The 23,061-nt window shown below is 34.2% G+C and overlaps 4 protein-coding genes across 5 annotated transcripts; 3 read left to right on the top strand and 1 right to left on the bottom strand.

Moving 5' to 3' along the window:
• Positions 1–4,358: 4,358 nt before the first annotated feature.
• LOC108913749 (39S ribosomal protein L30, mitochondrial) lies at positions 4,359–5,671 on the top strand. The gene is made up of 4 exons (XM_018719365.1): positions 4,359–4,450; positions 5,023–5,094; positions 5,150–5,276; positions 5,334–5,671. Exons 1-4 carry the CDS (start codon positions 4,383–4,385, stop codon positions 5,613–5,615), a joined length of 549 nt encoding a protein of 182 aa, XP_018574881.1. The 5' UTR covers positions 4,359–4,382; the 3' UTR covers positions 5,616–5,671.
• Positions 5,672–5,747: 76 nt separating this feature from the next.
• On the top strand, positions 5,748–6,608 carry LOC108913751 (coiled-coil domain-containing protein 58). Its single transcript, XM_018719367.1, has 3 exons — positions 5,748–5,898; positions 6,048–6,314; positions 6,388–6,608. The coding sequence occupies exons 1-3, from the start codon at positions 5,854–5,856 to the stop codon at positions 6,487–6,489; spliced, it is 414 nt and encodes a 137-aa protein (XP_018574883.1). The 5' UTR covers positions 5,748–5,853; the 3' UTR covers positions 6,490–6,608.
• A 1,395-nt stretch (positions 6,609–8,003) lies between these two features.
• On the bottom strand, positions 8,004–19,755 carry LOC108913755. 2 transcript variants are annotated; one of them, XM_018719375.1, is made up of 6 exons: positions 19,624–19,755; positions 19,235–19,337; positions 19,075–19,190; positions 14,250–14,461; positions 11,644–11,979; positions 8,004–8,516 (listed from the first exon to the last, which is right to left on the bottom strand). In XM_018719375.1, exons 3-6 carry the CDS (start codon positions 19,149–19,151, stop codon positions 8,308–8,310), a joined length of 834 nt encoding a protein of 277 aa, XP_018574891.1. In that variant the 5' UTR covers positions 19,152–19,190; positions 19,235–19,337; positions 19,624–19,755; the 3' UTR covers positions 8,004–8,307. The 2 variants fall into 2 exon arrangements, with proteins under 2 accessions (XP_018574891.1, XP_018574892.1); XM_018719376.1 differs by lacking the exons at positions 19,075–19,190; positions 19,235–19,337; positions 19,624–19,755 and adding an exon at positions 15,343–15,471.
• Positions 19,756–20,631: 876 nt separating this feature from the next.
• Positions 20,632–22,057, top strand: LOC108913746 (60S ribosomal protein L15). The gene is made up of 5 exons (XM_018719360.1): positions 20,632–20,711; positions 20,927–21,107; positions 21,225–21,361; positions 21,653–21,763; positions 21,814–22,057. The coding sequence occupies exons 2-5, from the start codon at positions 20,936–20,938 to the stop codon at positions 22,006–22,008; spliced, it is 615 nt and encodes a 204-aa protein (XP_018574876.1). The 5' UTR covers positions 20,632–20,711; positions 20,927–20,935; the 3' UTR covers positions 22,009–22,057.
• Positions 22,058–23,061: the final 1,004 nt, after the last annotated feature.

Below are 23,061 nucleotides of genomic sequence, written 5' to 3'. Positions count from 1 at the left end.
CCCAAGTTTCGTCATTCTATATCAAAAGTCTTCAGATGAATTTTAGAAAGGGATTTCTTTTAATTTCGAAAACTGTCGGCTTCGAACCCATAATCTTTTTGGTTTGGCATCATACGACCTGTTAAAGTTTGTTGACGCATTTAAGCAACACCCTGTATGTTACCTACATCTAAAGATTACTGTAGAAATGTGTATAGGACGACAAGAGAAATAATCCAAAAAAAATCGTACGTACAACTACGATATGTCGTTCTTTTTTTCAGATCAAAGAGTAAGAAGGCAAATCGTCGCAGAATGCTGCTACAATAAGTGCTCGGTGAAATATCTGGTTTCTAACTACTGTCAAACCTACGACAGGTAATTTAATTAACTTAAAAATGTATCAGTTAAAAAAAACAAGGTTTACGTGTAGCTTACTTACTTCAACGAATTCTTCCATGTGTTCCAGAGAAGCTTTGGAGAACTACTTGCTGAAACTGAAAATAATTCGCAACAATGAAGGCTTGAAATACAGCAAGTCGAGAAATTCTCCTCTCGATAGACGTAAACGTAGGAAAGCTAAACGGTGTTCCTGTAAAAGTAGGGTAGGTGGTATCAAAATTTGTTTTGTATAGACATAGAAATTTCAAAACATTTGTATTTTTTTATTGAACTTGTTGAGCTGTTATATTTTTTTAGGCCCGAAGGAAAGAGATTCATCGTGACGACAAAGCACTGAGAAAAAACATTCTCTCTTCAAAATTGGGGTATATTGATGAAGCGCAAAGGCCATTCTATATTTCAAACCGTTTGTAGACAATTACGACAGCAACGAGAATGGCACAGGACTGAACTTTTTATGCACATAACTTCGAGATATTTGCAAAGTAAAATAGTTGCATTTTTTAAATAATACTTAATGTTTTATCCAAAATGTAGCTTGAACAACGAAATAAAATGGACTGTAATTTATGTAGCTGAATCATATAGATTTATTAAAAATTTGTATAAAATAAATTCATCAAAACAATAAAATATTGTAATATTTCATTATGAAGATATTTCCTTTCATGTTTCTGCTTGAATTTCGTCGTTTTTGTCTTCTAATTGAAGCTATTCTCTTGCCACACGTCAAAAGAATTTGTTCTGCATTTATTAGGAGGCCCTGAAAGAAATATTGTACATTACCAAAAAAATAACAGTGCTAATTAAACTTATAGTACCTAATGCTAGCAAAATGCATTGTTTTTTTCAAGAATCTAATGATATCAAATCTGGTAATCCTACTGGCCACATATCTATACAAATGCTGCTCCCACAGATACCAAAAGCAAAGACTGTCCATACCTTACTGGAATCCAGAGCTTTTCAAAACTTGCGTCGTGTCCACACCTCATTCAATTCAAGTGATGCTTCCATTTACTCGTCTCCGCCTCCTTTTTCTCCTCTTCTTCGAATCCAAGTCCGGTACCTCCCCCGTTAACATCTGCCTTTTCCGTTCCTTCAAATACTTTATCACCTCCTCCCTAAGAAATAACACACTCATCACTTGCTCTGTACCGCTATTATTTTTTTTTATTTTACCTGTCATAGCTCTCGCAGTAATTGGACATCAGATGGTGCGTACTGCAAGCACTTCGACAGCACTCGTCGACTACTTGCCTCTTTGCGCGATGATCTGCAACAAAAGACGTTCCTCGATGGCATTTAAAGGTTTTAGTCGATGGGGGTCAAGTCTGGCGACAGTGCTGGTCACTCTATGCGCTCCACTTGCTCTAAGGGGGGAATTAACGGACCTAGCGCTGTTTGTGACTCACCTGGAGTGTAGTACGCTTTGCAGAACTTCTGTAAGGTGCGGATGATGTTATCTCCGCAAAAGGTTCGTTCCTCCATAAGGACTTCGTCGCCGGAAGTAGCACATGCGAGTATTATCAAGATGTAAATTCGTTCGAGCATCATTTTCAATGCACCTGAAATATAATGGGATATTTCAATTTTTCTCTTTTTGTTTCCTGTTTATTTTTTAAATATGCCTGAAAATTGTACACAAATAGATAGGTTTAAAAAAAAGCAATAATTGGTTTTTTGTTGTTTTCGGTAAGTTAAAAACGTGATTAAAATGTTAACACTTGTTTCTGGGATTCCCCATACACTTTTAAAAGTATTTTCCTGTTAGTTTTCCAATATTTCGGGGCTTCTTACGCGGTTTTCGATTTAAATCCATGTTTTTCGATATTTTTTACTCATTTTGACTTACCCGGATGGAAGTATAGAACAGGTCGATGCTAACGATTCTATCACAAATATTTTCTGTCCTTTGCTACGTGCTGCCACAGAACGACTATGGTGTCAGCCCTCCATTGCCGCTATTTAAACCCGCTGCATATCGCTGTTTTGACAAAAATCTTCGGCCTTATCAAAAATCGAAGTGTGAGTTTAAGAGTACTACGTTGCAAGCGCCAGCCAAAGGCTAAGCAGTTGTGTAGGTAGGAGCGTTTCATGTTCTTGAAGGGTGAATAGGTGTATATGAAAAAAATTCGGCTCATTTTTTGAAATAAGAACGAAACAAAATTGCGAGATGAAACAGTTTTGGTTACAGAAAAAAAGTGGATGCTATGAAGGAAAGAAAAATATATTAGCACATATTTGAAACAAAAAGGATAATAAAAGAAGAGAAAGATAAACCCGCTGCATAAGTCATTCGAAGAGAAAAGAGTTCGCTACAAGAGAAGAAAAGCAACAAAAGCAACATTAAAGAAAGAGTGGCTCGAATCAGTCGAATTTATTTGGAAGTAATTCATATCCATGACATTCAAGATTGTTTTGGGATTCCCCATTTACATTTTTTGCGAAATTTTGCGATTTTTTATCAGGCTCAATTGACTAGATTTAAATCCGGCTCGACTAAATTTATAAGACTTGATCCAATCTAGAAAACCTCGTTCTAAATTCTCTCACTGTCGTATTTTTTGCCATTTTCCGATATTTTTTGCGTTTTTTCTGCAAAATCTGTGTGGGATACAGCTAATAGACGTCAGACTCGAATTTAGCGTATTAAAATACATAAGAAACACACTTGATCAAGGCCCGAAAAAATGTTTTCGATTTTTTTTGGGCTCACTAACATTTTTCTCTAATTTTGGTGATTTTTCGCTATTATTTTACGATTTTTGCAAAATTCGGAGGCATACAGACTAAAAGACGTCAGCACATGAAAACTTTCTATCTATTTTAACCGAGGCTTAACTTTTTTATGTTAATTGCCATTTTACTAATTTTTTGTATGCCCCCAATTTTTCTTAAAATTAAAAAAAAACCTCATGTTCTGTCTCTCAAGCAATTCTAAACAATCTGTCACAAAAACGTCAAAATTACATTTGGAGAAACATCATTTCCAAAGCCACTATTTTGTCCAATCATTAGGACTCGCAATTTTGCTGATGATATCATTCCAATAATGTGCTTGTGTTGACTTTAAATTGTAGATTACATAAACAGGTAGGTGCTCATACTCTTTTTGTGTTTCGAGGAAATTTCCAGCTATTTATTGAGAAATAAAAATGACTTTACACTGTCGCCGCCTCCACGTGGTTTTGGACCTTGAAATCCCGGATTGTTTATCCCTATTTCTGGGCCACACAGACATGAGTGTAAACAAAGGGAACATGGTACAAATATCCAATTCAAACAGAGCGTCGCCTAGATGACCAAGAAAATCAGTATATCAGTGAAAAAGTTGTTTATTTTAAACTTCATTGTTTGTTTTACTATCTAGCTTCCTTTATGGTACACAAATTGTTCTATTTTTAATGGTCAACGCTCCTGCAGCTATTTATAGTAATACAAATATTTTTGGGGTAACAAACAAAGTGTTATCTCATCAAAACATTATATAACGGTGATTTTTATCTAAACCCTCAGGAAACTAAGGCGAAATTGTGTCATCATTCGTAGATATTTGCAAGGTAGGTACTAAAAATTTTGAATTTGCCGCTTCTGCAGAACAAAACTAGAGATAAAAATTCGGTTAGTAGATACACAAGAGGTTAGCAGCAAATAACATTTGAAGCAAAACGTCAGTTAAATCTAAAAATTTCTGTTACTTTATTAAAAATTAAAAAGAAAAAATTGAATACTCATGCACCATAATTAAATAGGTTGTACAAAACAATATGATGTAATACCCATCGAATGTTACATAATTATAAATATTGACGCCTTGTTTTGACAGTCTATAAAGCGACCGCATTGTTTGCCTAGAAGTTGAGGCGCTATACTGATGTCTAGCGATGCTGATTCGTCAGGAATTCTTTCAAATACATTTGTTATTGTTAACAAAAGGTTTGTTTATAACTTATCCATTATTTGCTCTCCTTCAGAATGCACAAGATGTTGTTTTTTTGATGGTCGATGCCCCTCTAACATCAGTAAATTCCAATGCATTGCTTAGAATTATACTGCATTGTAGTGTGTGAGTGTTAGGTATATATTCTTAAATATGACTTTGTCAAAATCACTGGTTATGTGTGTGTTTCAACTTTCAACTATGGATGCATCAAACAAGTGATTTAAAAAATAGTATTCTTTTCTAAATTTAGACTTTCTTTAGTTTAGTATTTTATATAAATTCTTCACATACGTAAATACAATATACCTATGCTTATTTCGTATTATAAAAATGCTAAAATAAAGTTTAGTAAGATAGTAATGATTTCTCTTTAATAACTAAGTACGTAGATTTCATTTCACATATAAATTATGCAAACATATAAAATTACATATAATTTTTTTTAGTATTTATTTTTATAATTATCGTGCAATTATTCTGTTCGAATTCATTAATATTCTTTCTCTAAACTCCCAATATGTATTACTTCAATATGAATTATATGATAAAAAATTCTATTATCTGTTCCGTGGTCTGCACTACAATGTCAATTGTCAATAGTCAATATGTCATTGCTGTTATAACCTTAAATTTTAAGACACTTTTTTAAGAATGTCTAGTTTATTTAAAGTATTTAATCCTTCTTTAATTATTAGAAGAAACATAAAAAAGCGGTACAATTGGTCAGATGAAGGTATTCAGTACCCAGGTTTCAAGTATTATCCTAGGTTTGTACAAACAGTAATTTTATTTTAACGCCTTATGGAAAATATACTGTTTTAGGAACAAAGACTTCGAAGATCCCCCCTACGAGCCCTCAAAACTGTTCAGAGTAGAACGAATTAAACCATTAAAAGGTGTCCCATACTTCGAAAAGCACATTCTGAAGGAATTCAAACTAGACGGTCTGGTATTATAAATGCCACAGTTCCGTAACGATTTTACGCTATACTGTAATTATTTTTAGGACAACTGTTACAACATAATTAAAAATATCCCAGAAAACAACCAACGCTTGTGGAAAATTAAGCATCTCGTGAGAATTTGTCCAATAACGTTCCCCGATGGGTTTCCAAAGGAGGACGATATGACTTATTTGAAAGAAAACGGTGAGTTGAGGATTACGAAAAGAGTTAGAGTGGAAGATAGACTACAATTGACTGAAGAGTTTCAAAAAGACATAACAAAACTGGATGGTGACACTTTAAGGAGGAATTCAAGAATGAAGTGGTTATCTGGTTGGGAATAATATATTATTACGTTATAGAACAGTATAATTCTTAATAAAAATATTTGTTTTAAAAATGTTTTTAAATTTGAAAAAATATATACAGCGCCATCTAGCAGGAAATCGATGAATTACAATAAGTTGTATAAAAAGTTAGGTTAGTGTTAATGCACTTTGAACACGTTTTTTATACATTTACGTTAAAAAATCGTGCATAAATAATTAAATCTGTCCATTACCGAGCAATTTTATTAATATTATGCCTTCGGCCATCATGGAATGCACCGATTTTAGTGAATTTCAGGTAAATACTTCAGTTTCCTAACAATTCTAACCTATAAATTCTTATCGCTAAATCTGTGCCTGTCCAAACAATTTTAAAATACTGCGATCGAAACAAATCCTTCACCTCACTTAGGGAACTGTGTGTATGACAGGGAATCTTTATTTCAGGAAGCACTGAAAAACCTGCGGAAGACTGACGACATTATAATAAATACAATAAATACCGTTGTACCTACAGACTCGTTTCATGCAGACGCAGCAACGGCATGTAAGAATCTACACGAGTCGTTGGAGGAGGGAAATATAAAAAGGGAGAAGTACATAAAAAACTGCATATCCGTTGCAGCGGACAGAGTGAAAAGACTTAGGGAGGAACGGGAGGCTAATGCTGAAGACATACAATTGAGGAAAGAGTTGAGAGACGAACAAACAAAGGTAAATAGTGAATTTGTGACGTTGAATTAGCTTGTAACAGTTTCGTTCGTTCTAAAGTGTTATTTTTTTTTAGTTGCGTATGTTGCAAGTTGAACTGAGTGTCGAAGACTTAATAAAACAAAGGACTGCCAAAGTTTTTAATGAAAAGTGTAGGAAATATTATAAGCCGTTATGATCGGTGGAGAAATTCTATCTGGAATTTTATCCGAGTAGTAATTATGATCGTTAAACAATTTTTATATTCCTATTGTAAGTAGATCTCTTGAATTGAATTATAAATGTTGAAAAGCAAAAGTTATTTATTTTTCTCTCGCTTAGAAAAACGTTATAATTGTTTTTCTTTAATATAAAGTTACTATGTTTGACTGAAATTCAAATAATATAGTCTGAAAGTATGTAGTGTGGTGCTGTGATTATAAAGAGTTTTATGCAATACAAAGTACATCACGTTGATAATAGGGTTGCATAAATCGACATTTATGTTACGTTTCTTGAGTTTAATGCAACCAGAAAAACAAATTTTAGTGAACTATAAAGTGTTAGGCAACTCAATATACACATCGCTGATGTGTTGGTTGCATGTATCTACATATTTATATCACTTTTTACTGTTAGGCAACTAAAAGACGTGTGTTGTGTTTGTTTGTGTGAAGTGTTTATCCCAATCAGCATTTTAAATATACAATGAATTAAATTAATAATCAGCCATAATTTTGAATTAATTTTTCACTACACAATATTAAATGCAATTTTAATCAAATTTGGACGATTTTAGTATTTGTAAATTTACTGAATTTTCCTCCGCACATAAAGATGAACCGTTTTGGAAAAAAACGATTGAATTTTAACAGCTTTATCGTGTGGTGCTGTATTTACAGAATGTTATGTAATACAAGATACATCCCCGTGATAATTTGGTTGCATAAATCAATATGATGTTACTTTTCTTGATTTTAATGCAACGAGTTTAGTGAACAATATTTACTATAGGCAACACAATATACACACCGCTGATATGTTGGTTGCATATATCTACATACTTTCGTTACTTTTTTTGACTGATTAGGCAACCAAACCAAGTCTTTTGTATTGTTTGTCGCATTCGGTATTTCCAAGGAATTAACATTCTCTAATAATTTTGAATTAATTTTTTCACTACACAATATTAAATGCAATTTTAATCAAATTTGGACGATTTTATTATTTGTAAATTTACTGAATTTTCCTCCGCACATAAAGATGAACCATTCTGGAAAAAAAAACGATTGAATTTTAACAGCTTTATCGTGTGGCGCTGTATTTACAGAGTGTTATGTAATACCAGATACATCCCCTTGATAATTTGGTTGTGTAAATCTATATGATGAATCTTTTCTTGATTTTAATGCAACGAGTTCAGTGAACAATATTTACTATAGGCAACACAATATACACACCGCTCATATGTTGGTTGCATATATCTACATACTTTCGTTACTTTTTTTGACTGGTTAGGCAACCAAACCAAGTCTTTTGTATTGTTTGTCGCATTCGGCATTTCTAAGGAATTATCATTCTCTAATAATTTTGAATTTATTTTTTCAATATACAATTTTGATAAGATTTAGACGATTTGAGGACGTGTAAATTCACTGAATTTCTCTCCTCGTGCGTAGGGATAAAATTGAACCCTTTCAAAAAAAAAACAAATGAATTTTAAACATCTTTATTTTCAAACTTATTGCAAACAATCACAATTTATTGGAACTTAACAGGAATCAAGTTGAACAAACATACACATACATACAAGTAAAAAAATAACAGTACAAGGATATCCAACTTTATTTTTACAACTATACCCTAACCTAAAACATAAGAATACGCAGGTCGTTAATACTAAATTCCACGGTCTAGTCTAGTTGAGTGTCGTTAGGAATAAATTAAAAAAATAATCTCCGTACGATCGGTACGTTACAAGAACAGCGACCCTCGCAGATCTAAATTAATTTTTTTTCTACATGGACGTCGGCGACCAAAAGTTCATCTCCCGCAGCTCCGACGGTTTCGCTTTGAAGACGTTCGTCTTATTCCTCGACGTCGACAGTTCGTCTATGCTCGCCGTGGACGCGGACCTCTCCAGCTCCTCTTTCGTCTCCTCGTTGATGAATCCCACGGACTGCGATAGGTCCCGCCGCGCCAGCAGGTTCGACAAGATCCAACCGCCTAAGAAACAAACGAATCGATAAATGCTGACGATGTCGCTTTTTTTTGAGTATATGTCCCCCTTTTTACAAAATTAGACAAAATATATATATACACGATTTACTCGTAACAACCTACAAATCTCAAATGAATCAAAATATCGAGACGTGGCTTGAAATTGACCTCGAGACGTTTGACCTACTTTTAAGTTAGCTCATTTCCAAGAAACAAACACTCCAAAAAGTATCGGAATCAGTTAAATCGTCTCTCATTTGTCTGGAGAAACAGGAAAAAAATAAATTTTACATACGTTTCAAAAAAAAAAAATTGTACGGAGTATAAATTTAAACATACGGGCAAATGTTTGATTAAAAAATACCTTCAACAAAATTTTTTCTGGTATTTTTATTATTTTCAATGACATACTTTAATTTCCAACGTCTACTTTATTTTTAGAGATACGGCGTTGACGGCAGTTTTTTTTTAAATTGTCAGGCCGCCGAAGGTCACCAGTCTGAACATTTATTATGATTTTTTTTTTATATTCAAGTGCTCCATGTTTTGCAATAACAAATTTCATTTTCACTGTAACCGGTGAAAACCTGTCTTTCTAGAAATTTTAAAATAAACGGGGCAGTCCACATTTAAAAAAACTGCCAACAACGCCATATCTCTAAAAATAAACTGGATGTTGGAAATTAAAGAAGAAAAGAATAAAAAATATTACAAACATTTTTTGAAGGTATTTTTTAATTAAACTTACGTCACCCTGTATATGGGTGTTGCGACATATTTGCTCAACCCTGTATAGGCCTCAGTTAATTCTCACTCAACGTATCTCTTAAACGAATCAAGCTAACAGTGTTTTGCAGTTCAATTTTTCTCGAAATTGAGTTTGAGACATCTGAACTACTTTTTCACTTCTTCCGAAAATGTGACTAGTAAAGTATCAATTTAATGAAAATTAAAGACGCACTTATTTGTATCAAATATCAAGAATAAATTTTACGTAGATTTCAATTTTCTCAAAATTGGTCTCGAGACGTTTGAACTACTTTCTTTCGAAAAGTATCAAAATTGGCCAAATCTTGTACGAAATTTAATGAAAATTAAAGGCACTTATTTGTAGCAAAACTGAAGAATACATTTTACGCAATTTGAATTTTCTCAAAAGTGGTCTTGAGACATTTGAACTACTTTCTTTCGAAAAGTATCAAAATTGGACAAATCTTGTACGAAATTTAATGAAAACAAGGCACACTTATTTGTATCAAAAAGCGAGAATAAATTTTATGTAGATTTCAATTTTCTCAAAATTGTTCTGAGACGTTTGATCTACTTTTTTTCGAAAACAAAATTGGACAAATCTTCTACAAAATTTAATGAAGATTAAAGGCACACTTATTTGTATCAAAAAGCGAGAATAAATTTTACGCAGATTTAAATTTTCTCAAAACTGGCCTCGAGACGTTTGAACTACTTTCTTTCGAAAAGCATCAAAATTGGACAAATCTTGTACAAAATTTAATGAAAATTAAAGGCACACTTATATGTATCGAAAATAAAGAATAAATTTTACGCAGATTTGAATTTTCTCAAAATTGGTCTCGAAACGTTTGAACTATATTCTGTCTACTTCCTCTCTAATTACGACACACTCCAAAAAGCATCCTATAAATAATTTCAAAAAAATCACGTCAATTATATCGAAAAATCGAAAAATATAAGAAATATTTCATTTAAAAATATATACGCTTTTATCACAGTGACCTAAATCTCAAACGAATCAAGATATCGTTGAATTTTTCTTGAAACGAGGTTGATAACGAATAACTTATTTAAAAATATGTACGCCCCGGTTACGTGTAAACGAATCAACACCTCATGATGCGTTTCCTCCCCCCAAGACACCTGAACTACTTTTCTGCTATCTCCTCCCGAAAATATGACCCGAAAAGTATCAAAATTGGACAAAATTTAATGAAAATTAAAGATACACTTATTTGTATCGAAAATCAAGAATAAATTTTACGCAGATTTGAATTTTCTCAAAATTGGTCTTGAGACGTTTGAACTACTTTCCGTCTACTTCCTCTCTAATTACGACACACTCCAAAAAGCATCCTATAAATAATTTCAAAAAAATCACGTCAATTATATCGAAAAATGGAAAAAAATAAATATTTCATTTAAAAATATATATGCTTCGGAGATATAGTTTAATTTTTCTTGAAACCGAGTTGATAACAAATACTTATTTAAAAATATATACGCCCCGGTTACGCGTAAACGAATCAACACCTGGGGATGTGTTTTTCCCCCCAAGACACCTGAACTACTTTTCCGCTATCTCTTTCCAAAAATATCACTCAAAAAGTATCAAAATTGGACAAATCTTGAACGAAATTTAATGAAAATTAAAACTTACAATTTGAAAATTTTACGTAGATTTAAATTTTCTCAAAATTGATCTCGAGACGTTTGAACTACTTTCTTTCGTAAAGTATCAAAATTGGACAAATCTTGTACGAAATTTAATGAAAACTAAAGGCACACTTATTTGTAAATTTTACGTAGATTTAAATTTTCTCAAAATTGGTCTTGAGACGTCTGAACTACTTTTTTCGAAAAGTATGAAAATTGGACAAATCTTGTACGAAATTTAATGAAAATTAAAGGCACATTTATTTGTATCAAAAATCAAGAATAAATTTAACGCAAATTTGAATTTTCTCACAATTGGTCTTGAGACGTTTGAACTACTTTCTGTCTACTTCCTCTCTAATTACGATGTACTCCAAAAAGCATCCTATAAATCATTTCAAAAAAATCACGTCAATTATATCGAAAAATCGAAAAATATAAGAAATATTTCACTTAAAAATATAAACGCTTCTGTCACAGCGCCCTATATATCAAACGAATCAAGATATCGTTAAATTTTTCTTTAAACTGAGTTGATAACAAATATCTTATTTAAAAATATATACGCCCCGGTTACACGTAAACGAATCAACACCTCGGGATGCGTTTTTCCCCCCCAAGACATTTGAACTACTTTTCTCAATCCCATCCCCAAACCTCACAAACCCAATTCTAGTTAGAAGTTGCGAATTTAACCGTTTAAATATCTAACCACAAATATTACCTTTAGCTTTCTCCGTATCCGTGAACGCCGCCGTGAAGTACTTATTCATGGCCCGTCTGCCTGCCTTGGGCGAAGTGCTGGGCGACGCGAGCGGCGTAGCGGGCAGCGACTTGCTGCCCCTCCTCTTCATCAGGTCGTAATGTTCCGTCGAGGCCTGGTCCTTGTCGCATTTGGTGTCCTCCTTGATAGTGAACCCGTGCACCATCTTGCCCGACACCATCTGGCTGGCCACGCGGATGATGGAGCTGCCGCACTTGGCCGCCTCCCCCTTGAAGCCGTCGTCCGTGCCCGACGACTTGATCTTCATCTCGGGGGTGACCTGGGGCGGCGACGCGTCTGCAACGAGCAAAAATTTAGTTTCTTTGACTTTTCAACCAAAAAATTTGTTCTCGACTTAAAAAAATTTAAAAAACGACTCACAAAGTGATGGCCTCATGAATGAACACATGTCGTAGTGAACTCTATTATCAGTTGGGGATAATTACAGCCAATTTTGTCTCCGTCACCTTCAGATGCTTCCGATGAACGTGGAAGCAATCGAAATAAAGGCTGACTGCTGATTTGCAGCGCCTTGACCTTCGCGGGTACAAATCTCGCGGTAAGTATGTGATTATTTACGTAAAACGGTCGTAAAAAAAATATTTACGATTGTTGGGAGACATTCAGTCATATACATTTTGCAGCGGGACAAATTCCGAGTCATATTTTATGACATTGATATGGTCTATCGGCACGTATGGATTAATTTACAACCAGGGGTCCATAAATACAAATAAATCAATTTTTTACAACTGTTCGATAATTGATATAACAATTTATTAGGAATTATTCATTCATTTTTAAGACAAAGATATTAACATCAATAGAAGTGTTTGTATTCTATTTTTTCTTTTTTTTTATTGCTGAATTGCAAAAAATTGCTATTTTTTTAAGAAAAAACGGGGCCTTAAATTTTTCAAAATCGATTTTCATAGAGTTAAGATCTCATGAACGGTAATGCGCGACAAATTTTAATGTCCGTTCATCGGATATTAAAACTCCTCCATAAATTTATTTCACATTTAATTTATCACTCCAGTCGAATTAAAGTTTGAAAGTGAAAAAATTATTAGTAGACATTTTATTACACTTTATGACGGGAAAGGGTATGTAGACAGATAATATCAAAAACGTAAAAGTTAGCAAATTTACGTTTTTTCACTTTTTTTACTGCCCATGAAAATCTAGACGACCTATCGGAAAATTAACCATTTTATGTTGTAGGCAATTAAATTACCTACAATTTAAGGTACCTACAGCCACATTTCACCAATTTGATAACTGTAGAACAAAGGTTGAACGCGGAAAAATCAGTTTTCGAAAAATGTGCATTATTATTGCAAAAAGCGATGGATGTTGATGAAATTTATGGAAAAGACGATCATTCCGATAACCAACATGTGCGCCAAATGCCGATTCCATTGACCGCGAAATTGTTGCTCCAGCTATTTGTTAATTAATTTTGTTTATTTTCCAATTGGTTCCAATTGATGAAAGATACGTATCGAAAAAGAAAAATATCAAAAAGTTGAAATTTGCAACCATCAAAGTACGACGCGTATAACAGCGTTATAAACAAATTATCCCAAGGTCAGGCAAAAGCAGCTCGGGGATTTGCTCTTTTTGCATTAAACTGGGCCTATTTTTACGATAATTTCCTCTTCGTTCCCAAGATAACTTGTCTTTTTATAACGTTAATTGCTAATTAACTATCGGTCATATCGGACCGGGATTTTAGAGACAATCAAATAAAAGGTTAAACTTTCATTTCCAAATAGTTTTACATTGATAGTTCATGTAATAAACGCGCTAGCAGCAGTAAAAGTTAACATTAATGAACAGCTTACACACGGGAGAAGGAGCGCTAGGCCCGCGCATGCGAGTGAACGTCGCTCTCGGTCATGCGCATATTTGACTTGAACGTTTCAAATTCGATCCAAAACGCCAAAAAATCATATGGTGCTATAAATGCTTCATACTCACAGTGCGTATCAGCATAGGAAGACTCGACTGCCAACATTGCTGCCAGAAAAGCCATTTGAACGACAGAACTTGATATATTACACACCCGGTATTAAATTTAAGTACTCAATTATTTTTTTTTAGTTAATGAACCGTCACCGTCAGAGATAAAAAGTTATTTCACCACACCGTCACACACCTTCTTTAATAATTCCCTGATAAGATACGTAAAAGTACAACAAACAAAATTAAAAACTTGTCAGTGAAAAAAAACACATTAGTCCTTCCAGATCCCGTTCTATCTAACGAACATTATCAGGAATTACATGAACTTCGTCTCCAAGACATCAGATTTGACCAACTGTTAGGGTCAAAGCGAGTTACCGTACTGAGACTGATAAGAAGCTGGTGTTTGCCACACGCCGTCAAAGTAAATATTATTTTCGATCGTAACAAAACAAAAAAACGATGAAAACATTCCACTACTATCACTTGATGTTTTGGAAATAAAAAAACGGGACTGCCAACAAAGATATTTTCGAAAACACAAAATCTAGAACACTTTTACTCGATATCCCTCGAGTTACTTCCCTCCTTCTACTTACCGTTGATGTTCTGCAGGTATTTCTGACAGGGTGGGGGGTGCCTGGACAAGTCGACCTTGGCGTTGTTCACCTGAGACGCCGTGATGTTGTCCTGGAGGCCGGGGGTGCCGAGTTTCTTCGAATCCACCCCTCCCTGCGCTTGCGGTCTATAGTGGAACATAAAACTGTCATCTAGCTCGGTCGGGGAGAAGGCCGTCTGGCCGAAATCGAACCTGAAATTAAATAGTTCCCTTTAAGCTTTAAGCCATACCAAGGGCCATCCTTACGCGATATGCTGACAATAAATCAGTAAAAAGCCGATAAGAATTTAAAAAATCAACGACTGGCCTGTTATTGAGTGTAAACTGTTTGTTCGACATGAAATGATGTAAGTAATGTAAGCTACTTTGAGAAGGCACTTTTCCTACGTCCCTCGTAATCATATTTACAAGTGGTTTTGCAACCGTGCGGTAATAAACAATTTTCGAAATGAATCTCGATTAGAAATAATAAATACCTTCGATAAGTTGAGAAACAAATCACCTCGTTATCGAAGTATAAAAACGTTGGGCAACTCAAGAGTCGATTCCACAACTTATTTATCATATTGCGCTAAAGCAGCAATATTGGATATTATTAAAAACACATAGTTACAAAAATTAAAGCTCGCAGTACTGATCAAAGTGTTTAGTCTAAATTTTTGTTTACTTGCCAATACCGAGCTTGGTTCGTGCTTTTCTAAATCAAATAATGCTAAACCTGCTTTGCATATAAACAAGAGATCAATAAATTCTAATTTGACGGCGATTTTCGCGACTCTTAACAACTTTCATTCAATAAAACCAATTTCTTGGCTACATCCTACAATGTTGACACCTGTTTTTAGTACAAATATTTAAAATGGACATACTCGCGCTTGTTATTTAAGTTACGTAATTTTGGCACAGTCTACCATTGCTTGTGGTTTGCCCTTATCGCAGTTAAATTTTACCAATACACCGGCCAATTTATTGTAAAACGTAAAAAACGAGCCACAGTAATAACCTACCATAATAATTTGGGGTCAAAATTAAGTAAGCGTAAAACATATTTTAAGTAACGGAAAAATATTTACCCATCTTTCAAAATTTTCATCTCGAAATCCAAAATCGCGGCAGTTTCTAGCTGACGCGGTATTCACTACAAATTACGAGATTTAACCGCTCCTAGCACCAGTAAACTAATTTAAAAAAAAAAAATAACTGATACGCTTTATCTGTCGGGGACAAAGATACGGACTAGCTACCACCGCGTGATACAAACGTCATTAAAGGCTATGTATCAAAATAAAACACCTAAAACCAACGATTCAGGCAAATTGTGGAGAAAATTTCGCATTTATTATCATCAAATAGACTCGATTTTACGCGCATGGAATTGTATGCACTACGCAACGCGTTGAAATGAATTTTATACTTCAGTCTGTCGATGCGACTAATTTTTTAATGAAAATTTTCGTTGCAGATCGGGAACTAGTAAGAAATATATATTTTTTAAATGCGAATGTTTAAATATAAACTTGTGGCACGCTTTCTAGAAGGTTCAAGTGTCCCTAAAAGGGATTGTTTGCCACAAAAACAATATTTTATTTTTAATAATTCTATTACCTGTTCTAGATTTAAGTGTCAATAACATCCGGACAGGTAAACACTCAAATCGATTAATAATGTTGGATTTGTGAACCCTTTTCTAAATTAATACGTACCTAGTTCATGTTATTAACCTTTGTTATTCCATTTAAATTTGCTTCAATCTACAGTGACCGATTTCAGTAATGATCTAGTCTAGAAAATACCAGTTCGTTAACTATATCTTATCCCTAAGGCACATGCCGGTTATCACCAATAAAATTCTATTTTTTCATCGACATGACTGGCTTATAAAAAATTTGGATCGACGCCTTGCCAAGTTGCACGATTTTTTTATGGAATATCTCGCCAAATATCTCTGTGATACGCTAGCCAAAGGAATTTTCCCACAAATTTATCTGTGATTATTTTATTACAATTATTATATTAAAGAGTCTAATATAGACACACAAAAATGTTTCTCCATAACGATAAAAAATATCTTATTTTACGTAACACCATATCCCTACATCTACTGCTTACCTTGCTTACAATTTATAAACAAAAAATCGCATTGCAGTAAACTATACGAAAAATTATTGCATTTAAACCATCACACGTAGCTACAGTAGCGATCGTTGTCATTTTGACAATGACAATGACAGGATAAGGCATCTCATAGAACAGCAAGCAAACACGTAATTTGGAGCCATCCAAATCTCAAGTTGCGTGTATTGTTATTACGTATACTATGATTTGACTAAAAAATATGACAAATCATTCCCGGAAAACCCATTTTGTTTATATTATCCATCAAAACAAACAACTGGAAAAGGAGCAATGCCAGAATTGTTAAATAATTAATCGTTTATTTGTCGCGATTCGTTGCGTCGTTATTTCCTGGAAACCTCATTCCAAAGTTCACGTTAAACACACTTCCTGACATTGTTCTTTAGAAACACAGTTTTAATGGTAGATTTACGTCACACACTTACAAAAATGTTTACATACGCTCGGTTACTTTTTGACACACGAGGTGTTGAAGTGCATTTTTTAACTACAAGAAAACGGCTGAAGTTATTTCGTTCAAGTTCGGCTCATCACTCAAAATATTGAAAACCAAAGAAACCAAATGCCCAAAAAAATTAAAGTAAGTGATCCAAAGGCGACTTTTAACATTGAAAATGTTTAAAGAGTCGGTAGTGTTAGGAAAATATGTGTGTATAGGAAGGTATAAACCTCAAAGCATAAGATGCTCGGTCGCGACCGCTGGGCGCGGGAGTGGTCCGATCGGATTGATTTTAATGTCGTTGTGTAGGTTGGACTTTTCTGCGTCGAATATATCTGTCCTGGCAATGGAGAGGAAAATGATAAACGTCGACATTTTGGCTGGCTTTGTACGACTCTATCAATATTTAAGGCCAGTTTTGTTATAAAATGTTTCTGAAAATCAATTGTATCTGTCCAACGACTTTCGTAGTCATTGAATTGCAAAATCAGAACTGTAATTTGGAAAAAGTGACCTAAAAGTGCATTTTTTTAATAAGACTGACGTTAATTGAAATAAGTGCATTATTTAGATAGTTTTTAACGTAAACACCTTGTATTTATCGAAAACCGTCGTTTCCGAACGCTTGAAACTGTTCTCTAATTCATGAAATAAAATCCAACATTAAAGTTCGGTCAAGGATTCTAGTCTCACCCTGTACATCAAAATTTGAGGCCAACACTGGCAATTTTCAACTCCTCTAGTTCCTGTATTTAATAATCGCGCTGAGCAATCCCGACAACCTTGGAACAGCATTTGTTTTAGCCATTTAACATTAACAAATGCAATTTTAGATACGAAGTTTATCCGGTTACAGCCGGACCCCAACAATGATGCCAATAAAAATTCGAAATAGCTTAGAACGAAAATGTCGAGTACAATAGAATTTTCTAGCGTGTTATATAAACGAGAAAAATACGAAAAATCGTCGGTTTGTCAACATATCAATTTGGGTCAAAGTAGGCTCGTCACATACGCAATACACACAAATAAAAGGTTAAACGTCACAGCTATGACGCATCGTGTTCCATTTGTTTTGATAATATTTTGGATGTTTCAAGAATATTGGTCTACGCCTACTATAAGCTTTAACAGAAACAAATATTTAACAAGCGTGTAAACGTCACAAAGAACATATATTTTTAGGCTTGTCTAATTAGGGATTAGCAAACTGCAAATGGCAAACGAACTGGAAGGTGCTGACGACCTTCATACGCCGCACGTGAAAATCGAAAAACATTCGCGTCTAATGCAACAACATTGGAAATTGCCGCAGTAGTTAACTGCCTCCACGATAATTCTGTATAAATATTCACGCAAGTCCTAGAGCAATAAAAGATAACCCACAAAAAACAAGTGTGGCGTTGACAAAGAAAGCGACTGTATAAATCACCGATATTTAATTCGTTTGTTTTCTAGGTAGCTCGATTTATTTGTTGTTTTACGACTCGCTAAATCAAGTGGTTTAGGAAACGAGATTTTACGAGCTATTGTTTTTTAAACTGATAACACATTATTAGATCTTACAAACACTCGGAGCATTTTAATCTTTTCATTGCATGTTTTTTTACAATAAATTAAGTTGTAAAAGTATGAAGCTCTAGAATTAATCCGTAATCTTTTAGATTTTACACAATTCCCGTGACAAACAAACAAAATTCGTAATATCTGCGGTATATATTTTAAATTCAAAAACCTGCGACAATTCCGAGAAACTATGTGACAAAGAGCATGTTTCGTTATGGTAGACCTTGTTAACAATATTTTCAACAATCTGTTGTGTATAAAAACAATGGACAAAATGTTTATGAATATGTGAAGACATTTAAATATAAATAAAGTCAAACCGAGTAAATAACTAAGTCTAATCTACAAAATTATGCAATTCCGACAAGAATAATGCAAGAACTTAATCTATCGACTCCAAATATAATACTTATCAATTTGTGGGTGATCGCACGCCTTAAGAGACAACAACCCTCAATTATTACTAATTTTACGGTACTAAAACGAATAAAATTCAACCAGCATCAGCAACAAATGATAACATTTCATCACACGACTGAATTTAAAGAAAAAATTAATTTTCTGCGATGCTTTTCAACGATAACGAGCCTCCGGCAGTATTGCAAGTTAAAATAAAGAAAAGCTTTCCTCAGAAGTAAAATAATTTTATTTTTAATTTACTCACTTGTCGCTCATCTTGTTCTTCATCCACTTGGGGATAGGCATACCCGAACCCAAAGACCTATCCTCTTGCGTAGCCATCGTAATGTTTTTCTTCCGCTTGAATGAAATAGGTTTGCTGCTTACTGATCGTAATTGCCAAAGTACGTGTAGAGTAATCGATGAATTTTGATTAATTCAGAACTAAACTATAGATGAGAATTTAGCACTGTAAACGCTGCTATAGAGACCGTACCCCTAGGAGTAAGCTTTAGCCATTGTACAAATCTGTAAACAAAAACATTTCTGCAGTCATATGATTCGGACGTCACACTCGCTAAGATGCTAATAGCTTGAATGATAATAATAGAAATTAGCAATTTTGGCAACAGGCCTGGAATTAACAGGTTGCGGTCTATATATCGCAATTCTTGGAATTATATCATGAAGCTTTTGTTCGCATTCGCGAAAGCGACTATAATTGTTGCAATAATATAAAGCAAACTGTTACATTCTTCAACACAAGCCTCTAGGTTTCACATTTTGCTTTAAATGAAGCTTTAATTTTACTTACTTTGACGGTATTACAGATTAAAAGCCTTTTACTGATTGCACCCATTTTCATTCACTGAGGATTTGTAATGAACTAAAATGAATTAATTAAGTACAAGTGGAATGCAAAACTTTTGACAATTCTTTCATCTGGGGGAAATTAAAATTTATGATTGCGTGAATATTGCATAGCGGCAGGGTCACCAACATATTCACGTACACTATACGCAAACTATTACAATTTTTCATGGTTGAGTGGTATGACCGACCAGACCAATAAAATTCAAAATAATTCCTACAATTTATAGAGACCTGGGGCCTACTTTTTTAAAGTACTTTTCAACTTTTCACTTTACACTGTTCAATTTAAAAATGTAGGAAAGCGAATATGTTCTATAAAAAATTGTACTTTACATAAATGTTATTCATTTTCAGAAGCTTCAGCTATTCATTTTCACTGTGTAGATTACCAACTGTTTTTTAAATATTAATTTTGAAAACAGAAAATATCCAGAAATGTGAAAAGTAAGGAGTGAAAAGTTGAAAAGTATTTTTTTCGTACGTTTTTGACATCGACAGACAGCCAGATATTTTTAGTTGGTACTTCTTCTCAGCATCGTAATTTATCTAAAATCAGATAATAATTTTCAACAACAAACTTCTTTACTTTAATTAGAATATATCTGATCTACAGCAGGATGTACAAATGAAAAAAGGTATAATAAATCAGAACATTGTAAGTTATTATTTGATGAGACTACTCTGAAATGTTAAATATGCAGTTTTGCATGCAAGAAAAATTAATATTTTTCATTTCGTTTTCCTTGTGAAAATATGTTAGTTTATCATGTTTTAAGAGCCCCCTCAAATCAGGTCAAAAAAATCTTTTTAGAGGTCGCTCAAGATTTTAAAAAATTTCCAAAATCGTTAAATATATATATTTTCTCTGCGATTAGTACATTATTTTGGTAACGGTACAGTATCGCACTCACGATTGGTCATTGTAGCATCGTAAAAATTGGCCTAGAATCAAAGTTCCTGATTTGATCTGACGTTCCTCGTTCAGTGCGCAAGTACAAGCCTTCCTTTTCCGATTTCTTCAAATTGTAGGTATGTTTTGGTAAACGAAAAAATATTTTCGCTGTTTTTACAATCCATCCAATCGCGTATTACTTTATCTTGCATTACATATTCAAAATAAAAAAAAACGGAAATCATTTCCGTGAATATTTTTAACCGTCCCACATCGATACGTGAACAAACTTAACAACAACACCGTTGAGGTTATGTCTTTGAGCATCTGTAACATCCTTTGCATATTTTAGGTTTCCAAGATGGGAGCTTACAAATACATCCAAGAATTGTACCGCAAGAAACAAAGTGACGTGCTTAGGTTCTTACTGAGAGTGAGGGTATGGCAGTACAGACAACTTACTAAGTTGCATCGGGCCCCCAGGCCTAGCAGGCCTGACAAGGCTCGCAGACTGGGATACAGAGCCAAGCAAGGTAAGCACTGTTAAATTCCATTACAGGGACAGATACAAAGTAGGAATCGTGTTATAAGCGTTCAAGAAATTTGAATGATTTCGGCTTGCGGCGGTTTATGTTAGATTTTTGTTACAGGTTTTGTCATTTTCCGCATTCGTGTGCGTCGTGGTGGACGCAAGCGCCCAGTACCCAAAGGTGCCACTTACGGCAAACCAAAGAGTCACGGAGTTAATGAACTGAAACCGGTTCGTAACTTGCAAGCGATTGCCGAGGTAAGTTATGGTGACTATTTCATAGATTTTTTGCTGATACTGTATACTTTAAAATATGAACGGTACTTTTGTTAATAATTTTGGATTGCGTCTTGAGGAAACGTTATTTATTTTCGTAGTATCGAAAAGTAAAATTTTTAGGTTAGGTTTTTTACAAAACTAATTTTATTAAATGTGGGGTCGGTAATAAACAAGTAGTGGTTTGATTTTTGGGAAACTCATTAATTGGACTGTGTAAATGTGCGATTTTTTTATCTATTTATTTTCCATAAACGCTTACCTGGTTCGTAGGAACGCGTTGGCAGAAGATGCGGAGGTCTTCGCGTCCTGAACTCCTACTGGGTGGCCCAAGACTCCTCCTATAAGTACTACGAGATCATTCTGGTGGATCCTTCACACAACGTAAGTCTTTCGTAACCATTCCCGCCGAATCTCAACTTATTACTTTACAGGCGATCCGTCGCGACCCGAAGGTCAACTGGTTAGTGAACGCCGTGCACAAGCACCGCGAGTTACGCGGGAAGACCTCCGCCGGTCGATCGTCTCGCGGTCTGGGCAAGGGACACAGGTACTCGCAGACTAAGGGCGGCTCCAGACGTGCCGCTTGGCTCAGGAGGAACTCCCTGCAAGTGCGCAGGAAACGTTAATTGTATTTTAATTTTTTTGGTAATATATTAAAAATCGTCACAAGTTCAATGGTTGTTTTTCTTCCCAGCCTTTTTTTTTTTTTTCATTTTTCTGCGTAGTTTCCAGGTTTATCGTCATATACAGGGTGACCCAGAAATAAATATAAAATAAAGAAAGAACTATCTCGTGTACCACATCAAAAGTAATAAAAAAAAAATTCTTGCATGTACAATATTTTACATTTTTTTAAATTTTTTGTTTTTAAGTATTTCATCCGTATTTCCCCAAATTGTTTTCAAAATTGAAATTACCACGAAGAGAAAAATGGTTTGAAATAGAAAAATTTTGTACGAACGATTTAATTTATTTCTTGAAAATTGATGTATTTCCAATAGCAGGAAAATTTTCAAAAAATTAAGGCACTGGTCTAAGGGCAGTGTTTTTTTCCTAACTTTGTACGAAGCAGAATGAAAAATTGCTTTTTTAATGTAATCACATTGGCTGTGTCGAGGAAAAACCGACTTTTTCCTGTGTAGGCGAGATGTTTTGTTCCCATGTCTTTTTATTGCGAACTGTCAAGCTACATTAGAAAACTCAGAAATTATATTGTTGTTCTATAAATAAAGGAAGACTTATTTATAATTTTGTTGTTAATTTTTAATGCATTTACCCAGAATTTTTAATATATAAGATTTTAAGAAATCTTATGCAGCTTAGTACACACTGCTGTATTGTATGTTGCCTACCGTGCAAAAATTGAAATAGAATCGGAAATAAACATTGGAAAATCTCGAAAACTGTAGGAGCTAGAGAGGAACTGACTGCAGTTTTGGATTGATCAGGGCCGTTATAGTTCACCGGATTTTTTAAAATTTTTCCGAGTCCTAAAATTTTTTGATAAAATCGATGTTCCATGAAAATTATCAAAAAATTAAAGTGTTCATCTAAATGCGCTTTTGTCTCAACTTTGAAAGTATATTCTTGTATGAAGTAGAATAAAAAATTGCTTTTTTAAAGCGATTGCATTGGCTGTATCGAGAAAGAACCGACTTTTTCCTGTGTAGGTGAGGTGT

The sequence above is a fragment of the Anoplophora glabripennis genome, unplaced genomic scaffold, assembly GCF_000390285.2.
Source record: "Anoplophora glabripennis isolate ALB-LARVAE unplaced genomic scaffold, Agla_2.0 scaffold652, whole genome shotgun sequence".
In the NCBI taxonomy this organism is placed as follows: domain Eukaryota; kingdom Metazoa; phylum Arthropoda; class Insecta; order Coleoptera; family Cerambycidae; genus Anoplophora; species Anoplophora glabripennis.
This window is presented reverse-complemented; position numbering and strand designations above follow the sequence as displayed.

Coding starts and splice junctions, on each gene's coding strand:
- LOC108913755 (XM_018719375.1), bottom strand. CDS start 19,151: ATGGCTACGCAAGAGGATAGGTCTTTGGGTTCGGGTATGCCTATCCCC. Junction 11,980..14,249: donor ATACCTGCAGAACATCAACG/GTAAGTAGAAGG, acceptor TGCTCGTTGCAG/ACGCGTCGCCGCCCCAGGTC. Junction 8,517..11,643: donor GGATACGGAGAAAGCTAAAG/GTAATATTTGTG, acceptor TTTGTTTCTTAG/GCGGTTGGATCTTGTCGAAC.
- LOC108913751 (XM_018719367.1), top strand. CDS start 5,854: ATGCCTTCGGCCATCATGGAATGCACCGATTTTAGTGAATTTCAG. Junction 5,899..6,047: donor CCGATTTTAGTGAATTTCAG/GTAAATACTTCA, acceptor TCTTTATTTCAG/GAAGCACTGAAAAACCTGCG. Junction 6,315..6,387: donor TGAGAGACGAACAAACAAAG/GTAAATAGTGAA, acceptor ATTTTTTTTTAG/TTGCGTATGTTGCAAGTTGA.
- LOC108913746 (XM_018719360.1), top strand. CDS start 20,936: ATGGGAGCTTACAAATACATCCAAGAATTGTACCGCAAGAAACAAAGT. Junction 21,362..21,652: donor ACTTGCAAGCGATTGCCGAG/GTAAGTTATGGT, acceptor CCTGGTTCGTAG/GAACGCGTTGGCAGAAGATG. Junction 21,764..21,813: donor TGGTGGATCCTTCACACAAC/GTAAGTCTTTCG, acceptor ATTACTTTACAG/GCGATCCGTCGCGACCCGAA.
- LOC108913749 (XM_018719365.1), top strand. CDS start 4,383: ATGGTCGATGCCCCTCTAACATCAGTAAATTCCAATGCATTGCTTAGA. Junction 4,451..5,022: donor ATTATACTGCATTGTAGTGT/GTGAGTGTTAGG, acceptor TTTAATTATTAG/AAGAAACATAAAAAAGCGGT. Junction 5,095..5,149: donor GGTTTCAAGTATTATCCTAG/GTTTGTACAAAC, acceptor ATACTGTTTTAG/GAACAAAGACTTCGAAGATC.